General features: G+C 46.8%; 2 protein-coding genes across 4 annotated transcripts in view; one reads left to right on the forward strand and one right to left on the reverse strand.

The window, feature by feature from the left end:
• The window catches only part of mnat1 (MNAT1 component of CDK activating kinase), a 59,857-nt gene extending 44,571 nt beyond the window's left edge, over positions 1 to 15,286 (forward strand). For both annotated transcript variants that reach the window (XM_083791480.1, XM_083791481.1), the window contains exon 9: positions 14,982 to 15,286. In XM_083791480.1, the coding sequence (XP_083647606.1) occupies positions 14,982 to 15,102 (121 nt within the window). In that variant the 3' untranslated portion in view covers positions 15,103 to 15,286. The remainder of the gene's footprint in view (positions 1 to 14,981) is intronic.
• A 135-nt stretch (positions 15,287 to 15,421) lies between these two features.
• trmt5 (tRNA methyltransferase 5) lies at positions 15,422 to 20,095 on the reverse strand. 2 transcript variants are annotated; one of them, XM_083791479.1, is made up of 5 exons: positions 20,038 to 20,095; positions 18,317 to 18,951; positions 16,657 to 16,781; positions 15,882 to 16,521; positions 15,422 to 15,796 (listed from the first exon to the last, which is right to left on the reverse strand). In XM_083791479.1, exons 1-5 carry the CDS (start codon positions 20,070 to 20,072, stop codon positions 15,741 to 15,743), a joined length of 1,491 nt encoding a protein of 496 aa, XP_083647605.1. In that variant the 5' UTR covers positions 20,073 to 20,095; the 3' UTR covers positions 15,422 to 15,740. The 2 variants fall into 2 exon arrangements, with proteins under 2 accessions (XP_083647605.1, XP_083647604.1); XM_083791478.1 differs by having other exon boundaries at positions 15,700 to 16,521.
• Positions 20,096 to 20,237: the final 142 nt, after the last annotated feature.

Here is a 20,237-nt window from a genome sequence, read left to right on the forward strand (position 1 = left end):
AAAGCCTGCCCACACGCTGGTAAAAGCCTGCTTTTATTGGGTGAGAGAGGCACATTTAGATGATTTTTTCCCCTTTTCTTTCATTTTAGACATTGATTGGTGGAAACCTTCTGGGGTGTTTCAGCCTTACTGTAACATTTTGAACACGTTCAACACATTTTGAACACGTTTAAGCCCTATTTCTTCAAATTAATCTGATGCATTCCAAACTATTTAAAAGCATTTATTTTACATGGCTTAATATGCTAAAACATGCACAGTATGGTTATGGAACCCTTTAAGAGCACCCAAATATATATTTATTGGACACGAGCTGCAATGCCTTCCAGACTATACATGTTTCCTATATTTTAAGCTCTGTTGTGACTTTGCTAATGTCGTGGCACTTTTTTGTGTCTCATTGTATTGATTCTGCACGAAGAATGCCACTATTGAATTTTGTTTCATTTGGTTTGCACTTACCTATAATTACCGTGAAGAGGCACCTAATTATGGTGGCTGTTTTCCACATAACGGATTGCAGGAGTTTAGGTAGAATAACTGGCACTTCTTTACATTATGTATGCAACGGGAGTGCTGAGTTTCAACTTCTTTTGGCCAGGCTAATCAATATGCAGATGAAACGCATCGCACAATGTTTGCTGCATGCTGGAGCTGAGTGGGGGCAAAGGGGGGGCTGGGGGGGGGGGGGGGGGGTGGCGGCGGTGTCAGCAGTTCAGTGGTCCTGGTGGACTTGCACTGGAGAGGAAGGTCTATGCCACTGAGATAAATGAGGCCCGGCTCATTGAGGAATGCCAGTCCCTCCGGCACACAGGCCACAAGCAACGACACAGACCGGCGCAGTCTGACAAACCACAACTCCCAGGATGCAGTGTGTGTCTGTTAAATACAACCCAGAAATACTGCTGACACTTCTGCGCAGTTGGTGATTTGCGATTCAGCTGCTGGGTTTGGGGTTTTGTGCATGCACACTTGAATGTAGAGAGTATATAAACGCACACATACTTAAGCATGCGTGCACATCGTTCCACAGTCACTCAAAGCCAGTAGGACGTTCAGTGCCATACGCACTCCCACTCACCCCCATTGTTCCGACCCCAGCTTTTTGGCAACAATAGGACTCTGTGTGATGTGGTGAGATTGAACAGTGTGTGTGCAGAGGAGAGCGAGTTGAACGAGTGAAAGTGAATTCCCTGTGTGAAGCGTCGGGGCTCCTATGACCTGTGAAGGGAATCTGGGTGAATGTGTGAGGCGATTGGGATGTGTCTACGTGTGGATGAGGTGAGGGGGCCATGAGGGGCCAGGCGCTTATTTTTAAAACGGGGCTGTTTGTCTTGGTCAGGGCCCACAGTGACAGCAGCACCAATGGTGATTTGTCTTGGACACGGGTGTCAGAATGGGACTGGAGAGTTGAGCTCCACACACTGGCTCCCCGGTGGCCTCCGGGGCTCTCTGGGCCCTGGGGACCCTCGTTCTCCGCACAGGATGTCCAGTCAACACAGGCCTGACCGGAGGCTCGCGTTTTTGTTTCAACTCCCTCTTTCTCTCTCTCTCCCACTCCGTCTCACTGTCTGTCTTTTTCGCCTTGTCCCTTTGCCCCCCAAAAAACCGCAGGAGCGCTGCACGCCTGCCAGGAAAAAGATCGGCCACGCCCCCCAAACCCCCCCCCCCTCACTCTCTCTCGCTGTCTCTAACTCTGCCGGCTGTACCTGAATAAATATGGGCTGAGCGGAGCTCTTATTAAAGACAGCTGCCTCAATACTGGAATAAAGAAAAAGGTCTGCGTTTTCAAGCAACAGGGGCCTCTGAAAGTGTCCATTCAGCTTCCAGCGCCTCTAAGTTACACACACACACACACACACGCACGTGCGCGCGCATGCAATCTCATATGTGTTTCCCCTGATGTGTATAGGTGTGTATGATTTGCCACAGACTAGTGTGTGTGTGTGTGTGTGTGTGCGCTTGATGAAATGACATGCCGCGGCTTCTTGCTCTTATGTTGAGCATTTCAAAGCCTTTAATAAACAAAAAGTAAAATTAGAAGCAAGTACTCTCCACATGTAAGTGTTCCAGTTATCCGTATTTATGTTGTCAAAGCAGTCACAAAATAAAGGAGCTTGGGAGATGTTTACTCTGACATGGCTGTGATGTGAATCCCAGCACACATTGTACCCCCCCCCCCCCCCCCCACACACACACACACACGCCCAGGCACCTCCTCACGGATGCAACCTGAACAAGAGCACTTGTATACATCTTCTTAACACATGTTACTGTTCAAGTCACGTTCGTCAATGTTTGTTAGGAGGGATGTTATTGTTTGTTTGGGCCCGAATGTATAGATTCCGGAAAACCTGACTTAAGAATAATTAACTATATTCCTTCTTTGTTTGTGTGCACAGATGAGCATGTGGTGTCTGAGTTTGTTTTCTACAAGACTAGCTTCTTAAGATCTGGCTGCGTAGGCGATGAAAGACTAACTGGGATCTTGGACAAGGACAAATCATAGGGGGAGGTGGGTGTGAGGGGTTTGGGGGTGGAAGAGGAATTGGCAGCGGCACATTGAAGAATTCAACTCAAACCTCAAGTGCTGACAATGAAAGCTAGAAGAACAGTTGTTTGTGTTGGCACAGGGCGCCCTGAAATTAGTCCATCTTCCTGACAGGGGTTGCTCAACACGCTTCGCCAAATGCCAGTGCGGATAATATTTTGAAGTTTTCGCCTCCCTCCCCTTCCCGCCACGGCTCTCTATAATTGGTGGAAAAAGTGAGGTTTTTCTGCTGGGAGTGCTTGTCAAGCATCCGTCTCTCGTCGGCCCGGGTGAAGGGGAGCAGCTGAACGAGTCGGGGTGTTTAGTCTGGTGCTCCTCGTCTCCTGGGGACGTGCTGCTCCGCACCGGAAAGTAGTGCTTCTTTTCTAGACTGAAGCAGAACACTGGATACTTGGCTGAAGGCTCGCGACGTGCAGATAACGGGGGGGGGGGGGGGGGGGGGAAAGTGTGCTACATTGCCATTACCGACGACATCCACTCTCCCCAATCCAACCCACTCCACCCCAATGTCACTGTCTAAATCTTCATCTTTTTGAGGGGCGCTAGTCCCTCCAACATCTGGCTTTGGAAATTACGTCATATGGACTTTTATTGTTTGTTTAGAGCACTTTTAACAAACTTAGAGTGGCCACCAAGTCGTACATTTCATGTTTGTTTACAGCAGTAAATGTCATTTGACGTCATGTGGGTCAATATAAGCGAGGCGCCCCTTCACCCGAGTGTGATTTTTATTTGGCATAGCCTTTCCGCACATCACTTTTCATGTACATTACAAAGTAATTGCACGCCCACACAGATACACACATGCACACACACGTACGCATACGCGTGTGCTTGCTTACACAGACACTCACACAGACGGACAGTGTCTAAGGTACACTGATTTGAGTCTTGCTTTGCTTCCTGGTCTGGATGGGAGCCAGAGGTTAATGGGTCTCTGAGTGATGTTCTTTAGCTCCGCACCCAGCCCTTGGACTGTTGTGTGTGTGTGTGGTTGTGTGCCTATGTACAGTAATATGTGTGACTGTGTGGATATTCCAGGCAGTCTGCACTTCTAGCCTCACTTTCTGACACTGGCCTGATTCCAGGTTTGTGTCTTCATTTTCCCACCACTGACTGACCAGGTCTGTCTCTGTGAGTTGGCACGCACAGCAGCTGAACATGAACCTCACTTGACGACCTCTGAACCTCGTGTCTGCTATTACCAAGCCACAGTACATTATATAAGGTCTAAGCTAAAGCTGCATACAATCAATTCAATTTACAATTTTGCCATTTATCGTATCCAGAGTGACTTATAAAGTGCAAGATTGAAGTTAGTGGCATGAACCCTAGTCAACAAATGACAGTGGTAAATGGTCAAGTCAAAGTGCTACAAAGTAACCATGATACCATGTAAATATCAAACCTAGCATCTGTCTAAATAACATTCTTAACATTTGTGGTCAAGCGATTAAGCCCTGACGCCTGGCGTAGTGAGGCACAGCGTGTCATGGGTCTGTTCTCGGTCTCTATTGAGAGAAGCATTTAGAGACGGACTTGTGAGTCTCATGAGCTGATCTATTATTGCAGATGGGGCTGGGTTTGCGTAAGGACGCACTGTGATTGGCCAGTGTACTTGTGCAAGGATGCGCTGTGATTGGCCAGTAGCCACTTTGAGTGGCAGTCGGGGCAAATGCTCTCGCCAAAACATGATTTACTATCCTGTCCATATCGGGTCACAACTCGAAATGGGGCTGAGTCGGCTAAGCGAACTTCGCAACGCTCGACATGGAAACTTGCACGCTTTTTTCGCGCTTGTGGTGTCTCGTGGCTCAAGTTCACTTGAGACGGCGCCCCTCCGTCGCACTCTAAAACACTGTACTTTCTACCCTACTACTAGTAGAAGGGGGGGGCGGGACCATTTACTCAAACCAGCAACCTTTTCTATGCTCGCGGCTGTACACCAAGTGCATGGGGTCTTAAGTGGGCAGGAAGGGGTGTAGGTAGGTGTCATGCCCTCAGTTTATGTCTATAGGTGATCACCATGTGTTTGAATTGGATGTGGACAGAAACTGGTGGATGGAGCGCAGAACGGGAAGACGTGAAAATGTACGTGTATCCTTCTCGCTCTCCCTTCCTCTTTTGCTTCTCTGTTGAGAGAATGTCAGCCGTGATACCCTAGCCGTGATAGCCGTTTTCCCTTTGCCCCAAATATATAGAGAGCAGTAGTGTAGCGCGTGCCGGTCGCTCCAGAGGGATAGTTGGAATATTGTTTTTTTTTTTTTTTTTTTTTTTTTGAGAAATGCTCCTCAATGGCTTTTCCATGTGTCCCGAGTTCTCTGATCCCTACAGGGATCACGTCCCATTTGATGGTCCCGGGGCCTGCCGAGGCCCGTGGGGGAGGGGTCAAGAGGTCATTGACCGTGGAGGACCCAGCAAGCAGTGCTGGGATGGCAGTGCTGAGTCTTGACGGCAGCAGAGCGATGGCACCTCAGAGAGAGGGGCGCTCATACTCTGGGCCTCAAGCAGTCACTCACTCTCTCTTTCTCTCTCTCTCACTCACTCACACACACACACAGCTTTGATGCCTAAGTTATGGGCTGGATGAAGGCGAGTGAGGCGCCGTCTGGTATGACCTCAGATGAACTCCCTCAACAACAGAGGCCTTTGATGTATTTTTACTACTATTAGATAATGTCTCAAGACACTTGTTTTGCTTTCATTCAGGCAATTAGAATATTCAATCTTGTTCCAATAAAATTCCATTAATGAGAAAAATGGTTCATAACTGTGTGCGGCTTACACACACACACACACACACACACACACACACACACACACACACACACACACACACACACACACACACACACACACACACACACACACACACTTTTTGTTGCCACCATAACAGAGACCTCAAGCTAGTTTTGGGTTCTTGGTTATCCAATACATCGCATTCTTCGACACCTTGCTCTTGTTGCACGTGCCACTTTCGTACGCTATACTAGATCAAGCCTGGACGGTAACCAAAGACTTCAAGGCATATCTCCCCCTTGGCCATTTATACGCCTCTATGGTTAACACCAGAAAGCTTGATGGCGGCGGCCGCGGCGGTGCACAGATTTTTACATTTGCATAGCCAAAAGAGGGCTACAGCTCCTGTAAAGGTGAAGCGAATCTTGAGCCTTCATGCTCAGCTATTTGACTTGCAAACCGGTCTGTGTCAACGGCGTGTGCTTCCTTCTCTGTCCACCGAGACACTTCCCAGCTTCGCTACTCGGCTTATTATAGCTGCTTACTCCCCTCATTACTAGCCAGGGCAGAAACAGAGTGGTGTGTAGTCGCTGCACTGTACTGTACCAACCCCCCACATCCAAGCCATTATCCTCGTCTGTCTCGGTAAACAGACCATTAACAGACACAGTCAGCGGAGGCCAGATCCCCATTGTTTTTTCCCTCCCATAGATCTGTGCAAATATTGATCTTGAGGCCTTCGAGGATGAGTCATAATATTAAGCGCATACTGTATTCGAGCACAGTACTCTGACTCTGTCGGGGAGGCTTTCTACGTGTGGATGAGTCATTTGTTGAGTGACCCAGTGAAGGGCTAAAAGGAAATGGAGGGAGCAATAAATGGGGGCGGGGGGGGGGGGGGGGGGGGGGTATTCTGGTCATCCCAAAAAGAGGTCTGGTGTCTAGCGGGTTTTTTTCCCTCTGCAATGCCGTGTGACACGGGTCAATCCAAATCCCCAGACAGACAGACAGACAGACGGACGGACCCCGGCCAGGCTCAAACCAGGCCCCCCCAGTGAAGGGGGGCCCAGACAGACAGACAGACGGACAGACCCCGGCCAGGCTCAAACCAGGCCCCCCCAGTGAAGGGGGACACCGGTTGGGCAGGGATCTCCTGGGGTTAGCGACCTCTTCCTGCCCCCAGGTTTATTTTTTGTCACTGAATGCAGGCGGCCGGGTCAACAACACCTTGTAGAGGGTGAGGTGATGTCTCCTGACTATTTATACCGCACGCACGCGCGTACGGACACAAACACACACTCACACGTGTTTTTAGAGATTTGTAAAGCATACACTGTCAAAATTCTACAACATGCTATTCTACGCTGTGAGATTCTATATCGCCTATTTTTGGAAAATGACACCTGTGTACAACAAATAGTAAATCAGACTTTAGGGTTTCGAGGACACACACACACACACACACACACACACACACACACACACACACACACACACACACACACTCTGAAGCCCTGCCTGCACCCCTCCCCATGCCCCAGGGGCAGAGGGCTCATTGATGTACAGGGGGATTATCAGGCTCATTTTCCCCTCTTAAGAGCCGGAAGAAAGAAAACAAACTCCCGTCATGTGGGGCTAGGCTGTGGGGACTTGCCTCGCACACAACTAATTGTAGGAGTTACCTCTCTACTATGATGTATGAATCCCCCGGCCCCCTCTCCCCACTCTACCTTTCCCTGCCTTTGTGTTGTGTTTTTCTCTGTCGCCCCCCCTGTTCTCTCTGTTCTCTTCCCAGCTCCTCTTGTTAATTGAAATCCTCGCTGCCTCTCCCTGATGCTCGAGGTGCTCCCGTAACCGATACCTGTGGAGGAGAATCCCCCTGGGAGAGCTCTATTGTTCTTCTGGTGCACCCGTCTTCTATTCCCAACATGTTACTATCTATCTGTGTATCCAGGCACTCTTGGTGTGTGTGTGTGTGTGTGTGTGTGGGTGGGTGGGTGTGTGTGTGTGTGGCTGTGCGTGCACTTGCATGCTATATGGGTGTGCCTCGTGCTAGCAGCCACTCACTGAACAGCATATGCCCTCGTCTATTGTTTACGGCCCCATTTGGTTAACGATGACACCGATGTCATATCATTTTTCCTCACCCTCCAGTCCAGTTTGTTCACTCTGCTCTCTTTGGGGTGTGTGGGGAAGTAATCAGGAAGGGACGAGAGAGAGAGAGAGAGAGAGAGAGAGGAGAGAGGACAGAGGGGGGAGAGAGAGGGGGGAGAGAGAGAGAGAGAGAGAGAGAGAGAGAGAGAGAGAGAGAGAGATGCTCCCTGTCTTAACTGGCTAGCAGGGTGTGTGTGATGGCTCTACCAAGTCCATATCTGTGGGAGTCACTGTGGTGGCTGCTGTCAGTCTGTCAGCCAGCCTTTACTGCCCCCACCAGGCCAGATAGAGGAGGTGCAACTTAGGGGAGCTGCAGGGCAAAGTAGTGCTGTGTGGATTAGATGGGCAGTGACAGGTGATGCTAGCACGAGGAAGTGAAGTTGTATTTGGGGCCGGCTGTAGGCTGCCACACAAAAGGCCTTTATCGCAGCAGGCCCTCAATAATGCAGTCATTCACAGATGCGAAAACAAAGAGTAGCTCTTGGCCACTGATACCGGCCAGAGGTTTCCATGAGGACAGTTTGCAGATTGTCAATCACTCTAAATGAGCATGTATTGCTATATGCGTTAATGTCAAGTGTCACCCAATGCTTGTGTTAACACTCCAAACGTGTTCTCCCTTTAACTAAGTGTTACTGATACCCCCGCTCTCTCTCTCCCCCTCTCGATCCCTCTATCTCTCTCACACTTTGGGATGTGGAGAAACAGACATAGGCTGTCAGTGGTGATGATAAGACACATGATAATGGATAAGCGGGCTGTGGGCTCACAGGAGTATGATGTCACCATGTGCCCTCTACACACACACACACACACACACACACACACAGGCACAGACACATGCGCGTGCAGAAATAACGTGACGGACAGCACGTAATCCAGCGGTTGAGGATCTATCTCACACTCTGGAGGAAACCGCATTCGATGGAAAAGAGTGTGACCTGTGACCCCGTGGTGATGAAAGGCCTCTGTTGACAGATATAGTATACCTGTGAGAGTCCTCTGTGTTTGGCTTGACTGCGGGGTCTTCGGTTTCTGCACCATAGGCCACAGTCCAGCTCACACATTCTCCGATGGTGAAATAGCCCGCTGGCACATTGGTTTTGCTTGTTGGCGAGATGGCAAACCACACCGCCCGCCGCTAGGTAAACAATGTACTGAAATGCACATGGATTGGGTAGACAAACACGAATGTGGGCATTCATCCGCGCACACACTCGCATAAACACAATTCGCTCAGTGCTGTGCGTTACAGCCCTGCACAGGGGTGCTTTTACACTCACGCTGTGTTTGTGTGTGTGTGTGTGTGTGTGTGTGTGTGTGTGTGTGTGTGTGAGTGAGTAAGTGAAGGAGGGGCAGATGGGGTAGCAGCCCTGTGAGTGTAACTGGAGCTGCCTTAGGAATGTGGGGGGGGGGGGTAAAGGAGGGGTGTTTTGGAGGAGCAGAGTGGGGGGCAGTGGGTTGGGGGGCAGCTTGAGGGGGCGGGATGGGTGATTAGGGGGTGACAGCTGAGTGCTGACCCCTCTATAATGACAAATCATCTGGCAGGTGTGTGGCTCGGCAGACCCCCCCCCCCCCCTCATTCCCAGGCCAGGATTCCCAACCACTGCTAGAGCGGAGCGCTAAAGGAAGGCTTCCGGACATCCACACTAGACTGCTGTCCAGTGCACTCATGGCGCTTGGCCTTCCTGGCCTTTCAGAATTATGAGGGGGATATAGCCTGTCCGGTATTTTATCCTCTGCCCCCTACTTTTAGATGACTTGATGCAACAGCCTAAGCTCCTACATTTTAATAAACATGGTTAATGAGGGGCCTCTGTCCTCCGAGGTGAGACTATTGATTTGACTTTGTAGACGATGTGTTCTTTTTCCATGCTGTCCGTGGATTCGACAACTGTGCGCGTCACCCCGACGTGCCCAAAAGTTGACAGACAGACAGGTTGAACCGGAAAGCCTCTGATCCTTGGGTGCCGCGGCAACAACTGCTGTGCCCGGATCAGAAATGGTGCTGCGGGAGTGGACAGGTGCCAATCTGGGGTCAGCACTGAGACCTTTGAGAAGGTTATGGAACAGGAAGGGACATTTTTAGAGCAGATGGCCATTCAATAGACTAATACTTTCATGTACATTATTCTCACTCACAGAGAAACTCATTCATAACAAACAGGCCCATACAGTGTACTGTTCATCTCATAGTCTGTGGGAGACTTTTTTTCCCTCCCATTCCCAAACTCATCTCGCAGACTGAATTGGACACTTTTACGGGCCACATTTGGCCCCTGGACCGAAGGTTTGACACCCTGTGAGAGAGGGCAACCTGCCTGTGTGTAATACACACAGGCATGTAAAGATGTCAACTCGTCATACATGTGGAGCCAGAATGCCTCATTCCACAATGGGCATTGTTTAGATCCCTGCTTTGTCTCATGCGTCTACTTTGTGGTTTCGGTGTTCATTAAGTGTCTGACTGCTAACTGAAGTAGCCATTGTTGCATTATAGGACTCTCAAACCCCCCCCCCCCCCCCCATCTCCATCATGACTGGGCTTCCCCAGATCTTCTTACTCCAGCCAGCACATGGAGTCTAGACAGGGGGCCCAGACTCAGCCTGCGACTCCCCTTCGGATATCTACTACTACAAACTCGGGCTGTTTTCCCTCTGGAGTCCTGACTCCCGGACCTTGCATGCAATTTCCCCGGCGAAGAAGCCAAACACCCACCTACCCCCCCACCCTTTTGGCTTCTTCGCCCATCCAGACAACACAAAGAGGAGCCACACATTCTCAGCTGGAACTCACGCGGAACCCAGCGGAACATTTTGCCACTTATCTTTTCATTTTGAATTAGAGACTGGGCGGTGTGGTGTTTTCCAGGCGACGGGAGCAAGGAATACGTTCAGGATACTGCCGAGGAAAACCAGGAAGATTATTAGCAGGAGACGTTACCCAGGTATTGAGAGTTTTAGTGGAAAATTGTCTGGCCTTTTGATCGAGGATGATGGTAGCATTAGACGCTGATGGTGGGTCATTCGCTTTGCAATTTAATTTAGTCGGTCAACTCATTAGTCTGACATTTAATTTAGTCGGTCACTTTCAACATTGACATTGTTTGTTGTTTATTTAACCATGCAAGCCTTATTTAATACTTTGACATACAATGGTGTCACATTGAGAAAATTGCAGATTTACTAGCTAACAATGTCTGGTGCCGTTGTAAGCTTATAGATATATGTTTTGGAACATTTTTGCCTATAAAGACTAGCCCAAAATAGGAATGCCGAGCTGTGGCTAATGATTATTACAAAGAAAAAAGAAGGCACAAACTTTTTCCCTCTGAGAAAAACATCCCACCAGTCCATGAGCCATAGGGCATATACTCAACATGAATAGAAACTCTATGTGCCATGCTGACAAATTCAGTCTGGCATACACGCTGTCATCCGGTCACCTGCACTAGTCAATTCCTGCTCCCCATCCCACCCCCACCCAAAGCGACATAATGGACCAGTCCAAAGTGACCCATATTTACCCAATAATACGAGGCTTTGAAAAGGCCCATATCGAGTTGCAGCTAATGCTCCACTGGGGCCCGCAGAGTGAAAGATGTTACCGGCCGAAACGACTTGGGTTTCAGGGCCCTGCGAACAAAAGGCAGGCCAGTCCTCAGAGAGAGAAAGAGAGGAAGGAGGGGAAGGTGGTGTGTGTGTGTGGGGGGAGGTGGAAGAGAGGTTTAAGTTTGAACTTATTCTTCGTACAAAACTTACAGGATGAGATGAAACCGTTACAGCAATGCCAGATCTGTGCACTATGAAGAGTTAAAGCAGCTGATTTATGTCCTACCTGGCGTTCGAACCCGGGTCACCATCATGAGAGACCAAATTCCGCCAGCTCAGGCGAGAGGCAATCCCCTGCTTGGCCAGGGAGATAGTGCGCTTATGAGCTCAGGCAGTACTAGTTGTAGACCAGGAGGTGTCCTACCCGACACCAGGATCTATATTTTTCAAAGGAAGAGTAGGCCACGTTCAACTGTGCTTATTACATTAACATAATTGTATTCATTAAGTAAGTTATGGTTATGATTGCAACTTTAAAGCCAAATTCATAGTACTAGTATTAAGCTGTTTCAGACTTGTGTCGTGCGTGCGTTGTGGTTTTTGTCTGTATGTGTCCTTTTCTCTCAGAAGGAAGTTTAAAAGAAACACAAACAAGCCACATCTGCCAGTTTTTAAAAATTAAGGATACAGTTCACACATTAATGCATTTCAAGTCTTTGCATGTGTGGGATGTCAACAGTGTTTCTTTTTTCAAACTGAGGCGTTGTCAAAGCACAGTGGTCGTGTGAGACATATCAAGTTTATATTCCTTCATTTACAGCCGGTGTGTACCCGTGTCATGTATACGCATGCATCTCACCGTTTGGGAGGAGATGCACTTACAGCGGCAGAATTAATGGGGCAGAACTGAACTAAGCTTCCATGTTAGGGGTGAGCGGAGGGCAGACGAAGTGGGCTTAAGAAGAGAAGACGGTTGGTGGTTGTGATACCCAAAGGTGATTTCACTTCATATCCTCTCCCTGTCTCTCTCCATCTACTTTCCACCCCCCACTTACACTATTCAAACCCCCCCCCCCCCCCCCCCCCCTTTCTCTCTCCTTAGGGGCAGGCAGGTATAAAGTTACACAGAGCTCTCAGCTTTCTTGGAAGGCATGACCACATGAGTAGCTTGGGGATTAGATTAGCAGGAAGAGCAGACTTAGCTAGGCCGTAAATAGCCCACTTTTTCACTGTTAAAAAGGCCCAGTACAATATAATCAATAGACAGCACTCATCTCGTGCAGGAAGCCATCTGAGAAGGCCTCCCTCAAGTGCTCTGTGAAGGACACGCTAGAGCAGCTTGGGCCTAATGAAGTTATTATTAATCACTGGACCCTGCTGTTTTGAACTTGTGCATTGTCGCTCTAGTGGTTGTCGATGAGTGGTATTTGTGCATGCGTTCTGATTGCCGTCTCCTTGTTGCTCTACTCACATTTCCGACATCTATTCTAAGGCTCTGCGTTGTTAACTTGTGTAAAATTAATGATCATTTTTGATGACGTCATAAATGCTCAGTTTACACTTGCAGTACCGCATAGAATCACTAAGAATTCCAAAAGGAAAATAAATGTTTGATATACTAGTATGTGCACTCTGATCAAAATCTTTCTCTTTCACATACAGTACACATCTCTCTCTCTCCCATTCATTCACACACACTCTTTGAGCCTCCCCACAGGTGTTGAGTTACTCTGTATGTAAAGCATCTCGAGTCGGTCATAGAAATCGGAAGGCTGTCTGTGCCCTTGATTCCCTCTTTCACTTTGAAGTTCCCCCAGCTCTCTGGAACAGGGAGCCACAAAGCCTGACTCGTGTGAGGGCTTTATAGTATACCTCTCTGCTGGGGCTATGAGTTCTGATGGTACTGAGGAAGGGAGGGGTTGGGGGTCTCAGTTGCTTGAGGACTGTTAGGTGTGAGAAACCAGTGAGGCCCCATTCGTGTGCGGGGTGCTGCTCTCCCAGCCAGCACACACTCTCGATGGTTCAAGATTGTATGAGCATGTTTGTGTGTGAAAGAGAGGAGGAAGGATTAGGATAGGTGGGGTCCATAGGTCAACCTCCGCCCCACCCACTTCTAAGCGGAGAGCACCCGTCACTGTGAGGACAAGAGGTTGGAGGCTTTAATTGACAGCTCGACTGTTTTTCCATCTTCGGCTCAGAGTGAAAATAAACAGTGACTCTTGCCATTGCTTGAGAACCTAAAAAGGGGGGCCTTCTTGGCAGGCTACAGCTGTAAGCACTTAAAAAATAAAAGACACCTATAATACTTTAATAGAGGCATGTTGGAGAGGTTTTTAGGCCGTAGGTGTTTGAGTGTGGGTGAACGGGTAGTCCTGTCTTCATCTGTCCCGACAAGGGGACAAAGGGTTTTGGAGAGCCAGGAATAATAACTTGAGTGTGGATTTGATGAAAACTAACTTACTCAAGCTTTTCTGACAACTATAATTCTGGTGGCATGGAAAGAGTACTAGAACACTGTATAGTGAAGTAGAACTGCTGATTGACTAGTGCTGCACGATTCTTGCACAAAATGTGAATCACGATTCTAATATTTTTTCCCATGAAAATATTTATTAAAAAACAAACAAGAACATAAGAGTAACTAAAATAATGCATGATTCTTCTCAAAATGAGATTGCATAGGTGTCTGAATCTAGATCTTGATTAATTGTACAGCAATATACTTTACATATTACTCAAGAAAGTACATATTTTATTTTGAAGACTACTCAACAATAGCTTATGGTCACAAGGACAGGGCCAATTGACATGACTTATTTTTTCACGATTTAGAAAGAATTGCAGACCTACAAGCTCGTAGCTCGCCACTCGGTGGTGCGCTATGAGCTTGTAGATCTGCTATTTTTCAATAGCTAAAGTATAACATAATGCTTAGTTAAAACACCAAAAGGGGTTCCAGGACCACTTTACTTTTCAACCCATCTTCATATAATAGGTCCTCACTAATAATCATGATAAAATGGCTACTCGGTCTGTGTCTCATAGGAGGGCAGTTTAGAAACCGTCCTCTAGTGACATCATTAGGCAGATTTTTATTTATTTTTATGTTTAGATTTGTATTATCGTGAGAATGATGGCTTCCATTTTCACATTGCAACTTTTCAGGACTAGAAAGCCTGTAATTTCTATTAGCTTGTATTCCCCATCGATGTCACTGGAGGACGATTTCTGAATTGCCCACAGCCCTCCTATGAGACAGAGTAAAAAAATATTGCGCCATTTTTTTCATGATTATTAGTGAGGACCTATTATATGAAGATAGGTTGAAAAGTGGTGAAGTGGTCCTTTATTCATTTCAATATGAATAGAGGGTATGTGTGTGACATCATCATACCCGGAAGTTATGCTGGAACGCCTACTGACTGGCCTTGACAGCTCATACATCCAAACACAATTCCTATTTGATTGCATTAAATAACTTTAAACATTCAATTCACTTTATGCATGCGCATAACCTCTATAGGCCCTGCTCCCTCCAATTCAGTGATGCTCTCTAAAGTCATTTCAGAAGAAAGCTTTGTCAATGATTGCATTATGCGAACCTCATATTACTATCGTTGATAAAGATTTCTTAAATAGATTATCACCCTGATTGTGTCAGCTATAACAGTAGTCTGTAATTCCTTTCCAAAACTAGTGTATAATACCTTATCTATATATTATATTTAAGTAGAATGACTGATTGTAGAATGTACTAAAAACACATTAAAGTTACTGTTACACTAAGAGCTACTTGTAATTAGATACTTTTCACCTTTGCTCTTTGATTGCCGTGGGTATCCAATACTGCAGGTAAGAGGACACTACACAGTCGATGACAGAGTGCCACCAATACATGACACAGGCGGCAGGCCACAAAGTAATTTACAAAATGTATCTGTGCTGTAACGGAGTCCTGATGCAGCATTTCTCCTCTTGTTCTCAGGTATTTGAAACACGTGCGTGCTGCCATGCCCCAGGACACGGCCGGAGGATACACCTCGGCGTTGGCATGTCATCGAGCCATCCAGGACGCCTTCAGTGGGATGTTCTCTTCCCTGGGCTGACCCCGTCTGGACAGCACAGACACCATGGCGGTATTTGTAGTCCAGTGACTTACATGTCAAGCCCAAAACTTGTTGGGACTACAAATAAGGTTGTTCTGACTCATATTGGGCCAGGATGTAAATTGCTGTTTTCATTTTATGTACTTTGTTCTTATTTTTTATTTAAATAAATGGTGATAAAACAGTGTGCCTGCTATTTTTTAGCTTTCACTTTCTTGTGACTTTAAACACTGTATAATGACAGCTGTGGTGCAATTTGTCAAATTGGATACAGTTTGAGGGTTGTCATGATTTATTATGTGATGATTTGTCACTTACAGTAAAATCAAAATGCATACTTAAAAAAAAAAAAAAGTCAAATCAAACAGAATGCATAGTTTGTAAAAAAAAAAAGGGAAACGGGGGGAAAGGGAAAAAGGGTTCCCACAAATGGGAACCCCATTTGTGGTAGTTGTTGCTATGTAGCAACATACATGATTCATTTTTTGTTAAACTTGGGTTAGGATTTAGAAGCCATTTTTAGAATCGACCTCAGGTTTAAATTGTTTAGGTTCTATATATAAGTTAAAGAGGACCAAAAAAAAGTGAGTGGGGTTCTTGAAATTACAAAGGTTGCAATTGAACTGAAGTGATGCCATTTAGTTTGTCGTCTCTTCACACTTCTGTCTCTTTGGGGCTGGTTCCGCTGTAAAGTCTGTGGAGAAATAAGCACCTTGTTTAATATTTGTGATATTCACTTTCGGTGAGAATAAATGCATCCAATGTAAATGGATTCTTACCTGTCTGTTCACTGTCCCTGCAGAAGAGTACCTCTTTGGGAAGGGTGAAGCTCACACACATCATCTCCTTGTTTGGAGCTACATTTCGCACCAAATGCACAGAGCATCGATCCTCCAGGGAGAACCCAAGGCTAGAGGAAGCCCTTTCCACCATGTCCTTCTTAGGGTTTTCGTCTTTAGAGAACCCGTAACAATGCACTATGGGCAGGTTGTTCTCACAGGAAAGCTCCCGGCTCAGGAGGCCTCTGAACGCATCCAGAAACTCCAGAGCCATGGCGGGCAGGTTCATAACCACGTGAATGCTGGCTGTTCCCTTCAGCAGGGCGGGAAGCTCCTGCTTCATGGGTCCCTGAATGAACGCCCTGCCGTCCAGGTTGAAGGTTCTGACCTTGCGGTCCACTTTGTTCAGCTTGCTGTTGTGCTCTAGCCAGCGATAGGACTCTGGGTTGAGGTCATTGGCGAGTACGATGGCACCACGGCGGGCAGCAGGGAGGGCAAAGGGTCCCACGCCGGCGAACACGTCCAGTACGATGTCGCCGCGTTTGAGGAGGTCCACCACACGCTGGTGCTCTGTGCTCAGCCTGGGGTTCCAGTACACACGAGAAAAATCAAACTCGTAGGTCACCCCGTTTTCTTTCACCTACAACAGGAATCAATCATTTAAGTGATTAGAAGAGACCCATAAGATTAAGAATACTCATTTTGAGTGACTATTAAAAAATAAAGAGATTCTATGTAATGTATCACAATAACTAAATCAATGCATTTAACCTACTTTAGCCATCATATTCTCCTCTCCAGCTAGCACCTCCATCTTGAAGTTGCGGTAAGTCGAGTCGATGATGTCCGTCTTATTGACCACACAGGTCACCCCTGGGTTTTTGTCCATTATGACTTGGCCTGGTATGGGGGCAGCAGAGGTGTAATGTTATGCAATGAGGAAAGCCAAATTGAATAAGCTCACTATGTATCCTATCCACTTACACATAATGTAATTTATCTGTAATTGAACATCCAGACATTCCATTCACAGAGTGGAATGTGTTTTATGACAAGAGTGTTGTCATATAAAAGTAGACTTCTTCCCATTCAAAATGAAGAGGTTTGTGCCAAAACCAGATGTACTTACCCATATTCTTTTAAGATATTGATTTTTAAGGGATAGAAAGTAGGCTGACAGGAAACGGGAGAGAGATGGGGGGATGACATGCGGTAAAGGCCGTGTCGGGTCCGGGAGTCGAACCCGCGGCACACCGCGACTGGATCACCAGTCCGGTGCCCAGACCGTTACGCTACGGCCTGGGCCACTTACCCATATTCTAACAAAATCATGACATGTACAGCGTGAAAAAATCATCTTGCAATAAATGAGCCACATCTCTGTGCGTACGTCTGTAATCCACGTAACTCGAGAACGAATTTATTGCCATGGCAACCCCACACCTGCCATTTTTCACAGTCAGTTTGCACTCTTCAATCTTTCTCCACAGCCCCCCCCCATTTTTTTAATGAATTATAATGTTACACTGATACCTTAACTGCCATCCTGTTTTATTGTTCTATGTGTACTATGTGCCTTTTTACTGTGTTTTTGTGTTTCATGTTACCTGCCTGTGTTGCTTGCTGTAAACCAAATCGCCCCACGGGGACAAACAAATAAATTAACCTGAACCTGAACCCACACACTGGGAAAGACCTACTACACTGTAGTGTATCGGCAGAAGTAGCTGGATTTTGGCGTAAATACTGCTCAAGGAAATTACGTTGACATTTTACAAAACTGTTTACATTCTCCGTGAATGAAAGTGATGTGATTAGTCAAAAAAATATGGCATCTGGGGGAAATACATCTGACGGTTGTTTCCGGCCTGACACTTCCGCCGACTCTACAGTGTAGGTGCCTGGTCTTGCCCGGGGTGGGGGGTTGGCTGTGGATAATGTCTGAAAAGTGCAAACTGACTGAAAAATGGCATCCTCACAGATGAGTAAGACTGGGACCGAGGCTACCCACCCCTCCACCCCATATGGCCAGGCCCATATACTGATAACATATGATCTCCATATATGGGCATAAAAGGGACAAGAACAGGCAGATATAGAGAGCTCCATATATGGGCACAAGGGGGACAGACAGACAGTTAAAATGGGTGCTATGACAAACAATATAACGGGTATTTTATACTTTTATAGTTCCCAAGTAGGCCGGTGCGGTGCCCGGCCGGGGACAGGTCTAGTTACTATAATTTTCCAAAATGTAGTCACCAATATTTTTGAAATGTTTGCTATTTAAGTATCGGGTATTGATTGCATAAATAAATACCAAAATGTACATGAATTAAAACATTTCAATGTGATGCGTTGTTGTGATCTTGTAGATCCGCCATTTATGACATGCAAGTTAATGCAACCAAGTATAAATCAAGCCTGATCCTCACCTATGAGGTTCCTGTAAGGCAGCTGATGGTCTCTCAGGTTCATGTGTACAATGTGTCCGACTCGACTGAACGCTGTGGAGACGTCTTGGCCCTCAGGAAGAACGGCTCGTAACACATCCTCACTCTTCAGGTTCTCATAGGTCAGAGGCAGCACATAGTACTGGAGCTCCTGAGGAACATCAAATGAGCGCATGGCCTCGGCTTCAGCCTCAGTGAAGGAACTTGCTGAAATCACCCTGCCGGGATCCAACAGCAGCAAGCGGAAGTTATCCGTCTCACTGCTTTCCTCCTTAACAACTCTGGTAAGCCCTGAGCGCGGGATTCCGCATCTTTTCAGACTTTTCACAACTTTGTTTATCACTCCTTTGGGAACACGCACGGCTGGGACTATAACCGTCTGGGCGAAAGCCTCTCTGTCTAACGTGGTCATCCCGCGGACCTCTGGAGGGGCCGTGTAGAACTTTCTGGCTGGCTTCATCTGGCTCTGCTCGGAATCGGTCATGGTCATGGCCTTTAGAACAGACGCAGGATGAGCTGAGACTCGGTGAGAGACTGCAGAACAGAAGCTGCGCTGCAGGGTGGGGATGTTCACCTTTCTTAGAGTGCACTTAAGTCTGAAGAGCCTCGTGGAAATCCTGCAATACATTTAACAAATCACTGTTATCATTGCTGCTCAGTGCAGTAGCCTAGCCCTTGTCAGAGTACTTGGTGTTGGTGGTCGTCAGTATTATAAGTACTATGACGTCAGTCAGTACCCGTTGTCAGGGTACTTGGAGGCTAGTGTATGACGTCATGCCACGTCGGTCATCTGCACGTATGTGCACGACACGTACGTGTCGTGCACCCGTTGTCATGGCAAGAGTATCGATACACATGGCCAGTCATTCTCCATTCGTTTGTTACCATTGATTGATTGATTGAAATATTTATTAGCAGAATTACAGTACATTTCAAGCACAACTCAATACAAAAGACTTAACTGTGTGGACGACCCAATAAAGCATTACACTTGTTTACAAGAGGGTCCACCTTGTTCAATTCATCAAAACATTTAGAGACGTACAAATAGCCACAGAACAGGAATTCATCATAGAGGTAAAAAGGGAAAAGAAACATACAGTGAGGGGGAAAACAAAGGGGGGGATTCCGATTTTACGGGGGGCAGTTTTGAATTGCAGCCGTCCGTAGGTGCCCTTTGAGAGCGGTTTTGAGAGACAGACAAATGTAGGCTTACTAGGCTATGTAGATTCCTGAAAGTGTATAGATTGACTCTCGGTGCGAATTTGCGCGTGACTTTTGCGTGCTTTGACTTTGCATGCAATCCTGAAAAAAAAAAAAAAAAACGCTGTTTCGACCGAGTTATTGACGCTTATAATCAAACTCAAAGCATTGTTGTCACGTCGTATTTGTATTGTTGTCACCCAATGTCATGCCAAAGTATCTATGAATCTATGAAGGCGTCAGGTTGGACGGTTCTAGATATGGTAAAGGGAGACATGCACTCACTATCGGTCATGAATCATGATGTCAGGCTTGTGTATCAATGCTAACATTAGCTCTGGTCCATAGCTCTAATGTGCCTTCATTAGACTGAAGGCATTAGAGCTATGGTCCAGAGCTAGCTAACAAACTGACGTTTCAAATGTATAAACGTATTTGTCCGTCAAGACATTCAGGTGTTAATATTATTATTAAACTCCCCAAATGTTCTCATAACTCACCTTAACATTGCCTCTGTGCACATCACATCATACATGCGTCTGCATAGTCACGTCATCACTGGTAGACTTGGACTCGTGTGGGATTGATGCGATTGGTCGACTGGGCCGCGAGCCGATCGCTGGTTGGCTGCTGACATCGGTGACGGTGAAAATGCGACGGAGTGTGGCTTGTCATGTGATCTGATCACTGGACATGATGA

The sequence above is a fragment of the Protomyctophum parallelum genome, assembly GCF_964188405.1.
Source record: "Protomyctophum parallelum genome assembly, chromosome: 20".
Lineage (NCBI taxonomy): Eukaryota > Metazoa > Chordata > Actinopteri > Myctophiformes > Myctophidae > Protomyctophum > Protomyctophum parallelum.